The 8,646-nt window shown below is 37.0% G+C and overlaps 1 protein-coding gene across 1 annotated transcript; it reads left to right on the plus strand.

Annotated features, from left to right (window-relative positions):
• Window positions 1-1,017: 1,017 nt before the first annotated feature.
• Window positions 1,018-6,777, plus strand: LOC145768584 (uncharacterized). The gene is made up of 2 exons (XM_082580111.1): window positions 1,018-1,866; window positions 3,769-6,777. Exons 1-2 carry the CDS (start codon window positions 1,233-1,235, stop codon window positions 4,221-4,223), a joined length of 1,089 nt encoding a protein of 362 aa, XP_082436237.1. The 5' UTR covers window positions 1,018-1,232; the 3' UTR covers window positions 4,224-6,777.
• The last annotated feature ends 1,869 nt before the right edge of the window (window positions 6,778-8,646 follow it).

Consider the following 8,646-nt stretch of genomic DNA (forward strand, 5'->3'; position numbering starts at 1 on the left):
GCATGTGAGATTTCTCAGATTTGAGGCAATGAAAGCAAAAAAGATTAGCTGCGTACTTTAGCCTTCGGTGTTTTCACAAGCGCTTTTCCAGCGGTGGCGCGTTATATCCCGAGCAATCTGCTAACTGTCTCGGTTTTATTTAATTTTTTAACTTGCGGTTTTGCGGTAAAGTTTTTTTCATTTTTGTATGTTAAACCCTATGGTTAAACATAATAGACATTTTTAAGCACGTTTGGTCCACAAAGTGAATGCTCTGTTCCTGCGATTAGCAACACGGGTAGTAGGCCTACAACTCGTCACACAACGATGAGATACATTAACCATAAATTAGTCAATGCTTTTTCACATCTTCATTTGACTGTTTAATCACATGCGTACAGTGCTAGTTTTCAATTGCATTGTTACAGCAGGGTGTGGTTGTTTCAGCAGCTGTTTAGAGCACGCACGCCTATTCAGCAATTAATTCACTTCCGTAAAAAAAAAAATTATCGCTGTAAATCGAATACAAATCAACTGACCAACAGACTCGGACAGGGTGCGAGACCAAAACATTGGTTGATGCGTATGCTCATGACAACAGGCTATACTGTTGAAAGACTAACTTTCTAATGAAAAAACATTTCTATGAGTAGAAAACTACCTTGGAAGTATGTTATGTCCAAAATATCGATTTATTCTTAATTTTACCAAAAACAGTAGGCTACTATGCCAGCAAATTCGTTGCGACGTACAGCGCTATCACAATTAACTCATTGAAAAAAAATCTTAGCCGATAGTTGTCTCATTGTTTGAATTATTTTAGTAAAGTTGAAATCAACTATGATTTCTTATCGAGTTTTTATGGGCATGCGAAGTTACAGAGCAATGTGGCACACACAGTTGATTATAATCATACTCTTCCAGTTTGACATCATGCGATTTTTGGTTATTTACAAACTTTCTTGCTTTAGTACCGTGTCTACTGTAGCACGTAACATAATTCCGAGTTTGTTTTTGTTTACAATTTTTAGAGTTGGATCTGTTCTCTTCTTAGTATATTTTAAGTAGCCTATCCAATAAATGTACAAACATGATATTTTTGTTTCATTTGTCTGTGAGACGGTGAACTTGGTCAGTCCTGTATCAGCTTTTGCTAATTCTGCCGGCGGTCTTACGGAGCAACCTCCCGACTGAATAAAATCGACAGTTTTCGACTGAATCTTGTCTTCATCTGGTTTCTCAGGAAGATCATTATGTCCGATATGTTTTTCAACGGCGATTCCCACCAAAGAGAGCAAGAAGAAGAGATGGAGCTATCCCCTTTTTCTTGTTCCGAAAACATGAAGACAAGCCCGAGTTATTTGGAATGGGATGTTCAGTTCAATTATCCGGATGCACCAACAGGCGAAGCTACGCGGGAGAACATGTCCAATGTTGAAAGTCAAGAACTCAATACGTTGATGGAAGTGATTGACGAGCATAAAATTATTGATACTAATGAAGTTAGTTCCTTGGTATCAGCCACTCCTATAACTCCACAGCCCTATCATGTGGGTCATTCCGATGCTACCCAACCGATAAACATTCAGGGACAGACAGGGCTTAGTGCAACACCAGGCAATGCACGAATAAACTCCGATATGTCATCAATAGGCATAACTCCTCCTGAAGTTTATTCTGTAGTGGTTCCCCCGGCGTCGGACACACGCAGGTACAATCAGTTTGGAGTCTCACCTGCCGATAGCAGCATTGCTGACAGTCCTGTAGGAGGATTTTCGCTCTACAATTATCAGAAACAACACAATTCCTTTACTGTTTACTCTCCAAGGTCGGCCTTGGAAAGCATTCAGTCCAATGCAAGGACACCGGACAGCATCACGCAATACAGTAAGTTTACAGTAATTTGTTTTAAATCAATGCTTTGTCAAATTTTTGTTTTATTAAAACCAGACAGAGGGTTATTAGGTGAAAGGATGTTAGAAGACTGGAAATTACAGTTTTGCAGTTTTTTTCAATGACATAGAAATTCAAGCTGCCCATTGTAAACCTAGTTTATAAAACATAATTTTCCATGAAGAAAATTTGGCTTTAAATTATTTTACAAGACCGGAAAATGTAAATTCTTTTAGGTCTTATTTTTATATAGCGTACTGGAAAGATTATATCATGTTATTCCCATAAACTAGCACTGGTAAATTTTTCAAAATCATAGTTTACCGCAATTTTTGCATATAAAAATCGGTTACTGTGATTTTAAAAACTGCACACTAGAAATCGACAAGGCATACATGGACAAACAAGATTTCACAAAAATTTATTTTTTTTGCAAATTTTAAAAAGATTTTTCGTGAAAAGATTCTCCAGTTAAAAAATGAAAAAAAAAAAATTATCGAACTCACCATTTTTGGATATTTCAAAAGTTAAAAATTCCACAGCAACAAGAAAATCCACCATAGTATAATAAAAGCATAAAACATCAAAACTTTGAAGAAAGTTAAGAAACATTTATTTATCGCTCATACGCAAAGAAAGTTTTTGAATAATTTTACGCGAAATGATTTTGAAAACCTTTGACGAGAAATCAAAATTCGCCTAAAACTTGTTGCTTTGTTCGATGCTATTTCAAATAAATAATGACAAAAAATGCTTCTTAAAATGAAATTATTGTAGTTTTAATCATGCTTTCACAACGCTAATAAATTTAGAAATAAGTATTTTTCCGTTGGGGAAAATCACTTGCATAAGAAACACAACATTAATGCCAAAGACATGCAAGACAATCCATGTCTTGCCTGTCTTTGGTACAAGAAAGCAAACTTTCTCCCGAAACTATATTACAATATTATATAGCGACAACACGAAATTATGGCCGTGTTTCCAATCAGCTAACTAATTCTCGTGTTTCCTGGCAGTCGAGTGTTGCAAGAATTCAGCGATAGACACGTGTTTCGCCCATGTGGCTGGGCTCATCAGTATCGCGCCACTAATTCATGCCACATAGTTCTCAATTGCTGCTTTTGTCAGTCTAAATTGTCGTCAGACTAATTCTCGCCAATTCTTGCTGTCCAACGGTTTTCCATCAGTCCATTTTCTATCGGGAAAACCTTTCTTCGCCGCGTGAACAAAGTTACATCGATCGGTCGTCGTCACCAATGGAATCCGCCATTTTAAATCATGGTTTTAGAATCCTTTGTTCTTTTTCGTCACTCTATATTCTTGCTACCACACTCGTCATCAAGCCAAGGCAAGCGCACGTGGAACTCATACTCTTGTTTAGACCTGCCCCTCGTCTTTGTGATAGAAGCAGCTCGAATTATGTTCAGCCATGGTTCAACAAAGCTTTCCGCAACATTGAAACAGATGATGTCATTTTTTTTTGCAAAAATCAATTAACAGTAACAGAACGTTTCGACATCAATACGATGTGAAAGAATATTGAATTAATCCACAAAAACAGGTGTCCTTCGTGCCAGCAAACGAACAAACACGGTCCCTATTATTTGTTTATTCATCGACTTGTATTGAGTGGTGATTATTTTGCTTGAAACCTGCTCGCGTTTCCTCGGCTCGCTCGAGCGAGTCCAGACTTGCCCAGTCACGCGCTAAATGGTTAAAAGGCGCTTTGTAGACCATAATATGATATTATTGGATAATTTGCATGAGATTGTTGTAAAGACATCGCCTAGCGCTAATAAGCGACATAGAAATGATATTGAGCTTTTCTGCTCAACTAAGCTAATTAAACAATCTTGTGTCACCGTATTCACTTTGAACCGTTTATTTCATCAGCGGAACGTCGGAGCGTCGCATACCAAACTTCAGAGGATGCAATGTCCCCGGCCTACAGGACCAGTTCGCCCGCGTTCTGGCAGCAGCCATCTCATCTTTGTCAGGTCAATCTACGTGAAAGTTGCGATGACGTGTTTATTTCGGAAGAAGAGCAGCAAGCGGAGGTGTCACTTTGCAACTTCAAAGACATCAGCTCACCATCGTCGGTCAGTTCAGATCGGACCACTTCGTCTATGACGGAAGAGCAGCGACTGGATGCCAGGCGGAAACGCAACAACCTTGCTTGCCGGGAATCACGAAAGAGGCGGAAAAAGCTGCAAAACGACAAGGAGGCCAGCGCATTGCAATTAGAGGAAGAAAACAAGGCACTGAAGCTCCACATCAAACAGCTGGAGCGCGATGTCGCGCAGGCACAAGAGGATGTGCAATGTGCATCAAAGTTGAGTCAGTCGTAACATCGATTCAACATAATCGAATATAAATTCAATGCGTTTAATTGTTTTTGGTAAAATTTGTAAGTAATTCTTTTTAAAGTAAGTTCGATAAACTGAAAGTTCATTATTTTTCTCAAATTTGCGACTTCGCTTTAAATTCTTTTGATAAATTTTTTTAGGCCCAATCGTTTGTAAAAATTGATTTTGATGACTTCGACATTTTACCCATCACGCACTCCGATCATACTCCGACTCAATCGAGTAGAATTAAATTTTTCAAAATGGCGTTCGCACAAAAATGAAAAAAATTGCACTGATGTTTAGTTATTGCAAATTGATTTTAATTCACTAATTTAAATAATCGCACATTTGTACATTACAACTCATAAACTAGAAAAAAAACACATTAAACTTCGTACTATGTTACAACTTATTGTAAGCAATCCTTGACGAAAATTTTCCTGACGTTTGAAGTCGAGATCCAAAATTTTAATTCAATATATTTTTATCGTGACCTATGTACATTGTTCCAACTGCAGTGTCTTGAATATATGATTTTCTCTTGACATTGCCTTGTCAACCGAAAGAATAAAACCATGCGTTATTTTGTTTACAATATGTCAGCCTATTTGCTGGTGCCTTTTTCTTTTCCTATTTTCTTTTTATTTTCTGCCGAGTTGAATGAAAAAATCTGCTTCATAATGTTCATGTTTTTGGCTTCACAAATATGAACATTATTTTCCAGCATGTGATGCTCGGTTTTTGCCAAAAAGCTTCCACTTTATGCTGCTGTCCATTTGCTTCGTTATTTACCATACAAAATGTGTTATGTGCCGTTGATATGTCATTTGAAATGACTTAAAACAGTTAGTTGAACACGCTTGAGGCTAGTAACAATTGTACACAATTTTATGGTGTTTTGACGACGTTACATCAATGTAAAAAATGTGGATCGAAGGCTCGTGAAGGCAGGAAACATCAGCGCACAAGGTATAAGTTATTTGTGTTGAGATGAGAAGCTGTAAGCTGCTAATGTGGCTTAGAAAGTCATGCGTTTCCCGCTTTCATGCCTCAGAAGACTGCTTTGTGTTACGTTCATGAAACACTTCTGCTCAACATGAGACAACTGAGAGGTTATGTATTGAAATTGTGTAGAGGTTATTCTAGGCAAAGTCGTGACTGTGTCTTGCCATACTTGCTGGTATTCTGGTATTTGTTTCTATTTACTGTGGGACGTAGCTTTGAAAACGTGGTCCAATGCTTTCAAACTCAGTGAAAGACAATATGACAAAGTCATGCAAACAGTACGATCAGTGTTTGAGTAATAGCTTCAGAAACATCATATTTTTAAAATTGCAATAAAGCGTTGATTTCATTATCTATTTCACAAATGTAGATACAAATCTATTCCCCGACCTGTTGATTTGCAGTCAAAATCAGTATCTGGAGCAGAAGTACATTTCCTTTAGAGATGTTGTTCATCACTTTGTTTTCCTAATATAGATCCAACAGATTAACAAAAGCGATTCTACTGAACAACATAAAGCTTTCTTTCACTTTTCAAAGTCGCCAAGTTTAAAGCAAAATTACTGGAAAGCCAACTTTTTTACGCGGCATAAACCTGCTACTAATAAAATGAAGCGAAAACCAAATTGTCTTTCAAAAGTTTTGTTGAAACTGTTCGATTACGTTTTCAAGCCATGTTGTTTGTTCCTTATGTTTTTCTTACCTTTGCTTATTTTTTCACTATCTTTGTTTATTTATTTTCTGCTTTGACATTTTCACTAAATTGTCACAATCCTCACTTTAGCTACAGCAATCTGTCATTTTTGCATTGTCTTGAAGCCGCAAGATGACAGGGCAATTTAAACATGACGAGTAATTTTGTACATCTTGATACATCACACACTGTCATTCCATCATTTTTACAACTTAACTTTGTTTAACTGTACTTTGACATTAAATGTGGAGCTGTGACAGTTTCGTATCTGTTGAAAGTCATAAAACTTATGCATTCTCTGTGCAGTAGCCCTAGTTTATGCCAAAGATTTTGGTTAAAGATTCATTAGGTTTGAAAAAAGTGTGTGTTGTTTTGAAAAAATTTTGTCCAGAAGCTTTTTCTGTTTGACGTTGAGCTAGTGTTAAGCATTTATCGTTGGACATCCAAGATATATTTGTAAATATTATACAGATGTTAAAACTGACGTAATTACTGATCGGTTGAACTTGAGGTGGACAATCGTGTATTTTTAGCGTTCTGTTTTTGTCCTCAAATCAGGTTTACAACGAAAAGTTTCATCAATTGCATTGCTTTTGCTGGCGTACTATCGGAAAGAAAACGCTGTTCAAACGAAATCAATAAAAAGTCTCGAATAAATGTCCGTCGACTGGGCTACCAGCGAAACCATATTGTATTGGAGAACTGAAATTATGACGCTGGTACATTGAATTAACGTGGAACAACGTACATTATTTGCTGCTGGTACTTTCATTGTGTGTACTGCTGAATCGTAATTTTGTGGTTGCAAATGACTTGTGCTCGTTCTATTGAAATAAAACGTCAAAACCTTTTTGACTTTCTTTGTGAGCCACAATAGAAAATCCTTAGTGGCAGCAAACACCAGCCTGATGAACGAGATGATACCAGTAATCTCACTTCGTAGAAACCACAATCCTATTTAAGTCATTCTAAGTAGAACACAGTGTGGTAAACAATGTTCACTTTTAATAAGTGCCGTGACAAAATGATGAAATATAATTACTCTTACAAGTTTCAAATTACCAAGTTTATGATTTAATTGACGTTAATTAATTCAGAGGCTTTGAGGCGTTCAAGAACAGGTGAAGTTATTGAAGCGGCGTTTTCAAAAACTATGATGAGATAACTTTTGTAAATTGTAAAAACAATCAAAACTAATGTAACATTAGGCTAGTTAGAGGCTATAACCTTTCTTGCACAAAGCCACCCTGCTGCTGTTGTTTTGTCACTTTCGTTAGGAATACTCCTAAAAAGTCAATTACATAAACGAGCTTATTGACACAGGTGTTGACAACTGACTGGATTAAGCTATCATTATCTTACGCAAGCCAGCTGTAACTGGCTGGTGAAGTGACTGCCGCACGCTCAACATCTTTCGATACCTCCATAATATTTCATTCCTTTCAGCATAGAGATATTCAATGCTTAATTGCAACGTCAACGTGTCGCTTTATGATGTTTAATTTTTCTCTAGGAAAAACACGGTTCTGTTGTTGTCAGCTCAATAAGCCACCACAACTCTGATTTGTATATTCGTTGCTGGACAACATAAGTTGTCACACGCTTATGAGTAATCTCGAAATTGACCACAATAAAACTAATTAAAAAGCATCAGTCGCTTGAAAGAGAATATCTGAACTGAAGTTCTCCCTTATTCAAGGGTATGTATTAGTTTTTCTATGCATTTTAGTGAACAACAAAAGATTTTGGAAAGTGATTGTTTCGAATTTACCGGATCCAATTAGATGACAGCTTCATTGGTAAAATAACTTGCTCGCTGCTTTCGAATGGGGTTTAACAGAACAAATAGGAAATGGCGCTGATGATTGATTTGTACAAAATATAATCGATTCTATCGCGATTGTAAACAATCAGCTGGACAAATCCAAATGCCGAATTACTGTCCCAACCATTAGCACCGAACTACTGGCCATGGCTTCAGCCAACAAATCATCTTTTTTTGTGTTGATTTAACGTCTACAGCCGTTGAATTGATGCTAAAAAGAAGTGATTTATTGGTTCAGGAATAATCGCAAGTGTGGTGAGCTCTCCAGTGTGGACAATCTAGGGAGGAAAGTGCAACAATAAAACCGACTGCTCGGCGCCATTTAAAAATAGAATGGATCAGATATTGCTGAATCGTCGAACCATGTTAGAAAGTTTGCAATTATTGCAACGCTTGTTTCTTTACGATTTAGCACAGTCATTGTCAATTTAAAATGGACTCCTGTTATCTTCATGAAAATGCGTTGTTGCAATATGATTTTCATTTGATCGTGTGGTGTGGTCTTGTATTGCTGTGTTTCTTAACATCGGTTTTGCAGACGTGATATTTGAGAAGATAACACGATAAAAATAAAACAAACACCGAAAATCTTTTCCTGAAACCTACAAATTAAATTGTTATGTCTTTGAAACATAGGCAGTTTTCTCAAAATAGAAACATCCACAGACTAATCTTCACCCTGCTTTGTTGACATTCGCTTTCTGGGTGAATTGAGAAAGACTTGGCGTCTGCCTTCTTGTCCTTTGATAAAGAAATGACTCATCTCACCTTGTGTTTAGTTGAGTCAAATAACAAAAGTTCGTCTCTAATATCTTTCCACCACTCAAAGTTTGCTGATAAGTTTTCAGTTCCAAGTTGTGAAGACATCTGGAATATCGATCCGTGTTCATTTTTACAAT

The sequence above is a fragment of the Aplidium turbinatum genome, chromosome 4 (genome assembly GCF_918807975.1).
Source record: "Aplidium turbinatum chromosome 4, kaAplTurb1.1, whole genome shotgun sequence".
In the NCBI taxonomy this organism is placed as follows: Eukaryota; Metazoa; Chordata; class Ascidiacea; order Aplousobranchia; family Polyclinidae; genus Aplidium; species Aplidium turbinatum.

Coding starts and splice junctions, on each gene's coding strand:
- LOC145768584 (XM_082580111.1), top strand. CDS start 1,233: ATGTCCGATATGTTTTTCAACGGCGATTCCCACCAAAGAGAGCAAGAA. Junction 1,867..3,768: donor GGACAGCATCACGCAATACA/GTAAGTTTACAG, acceptor TTATTTCATCAG/CGGAACGTCGGAGCGTCGCA.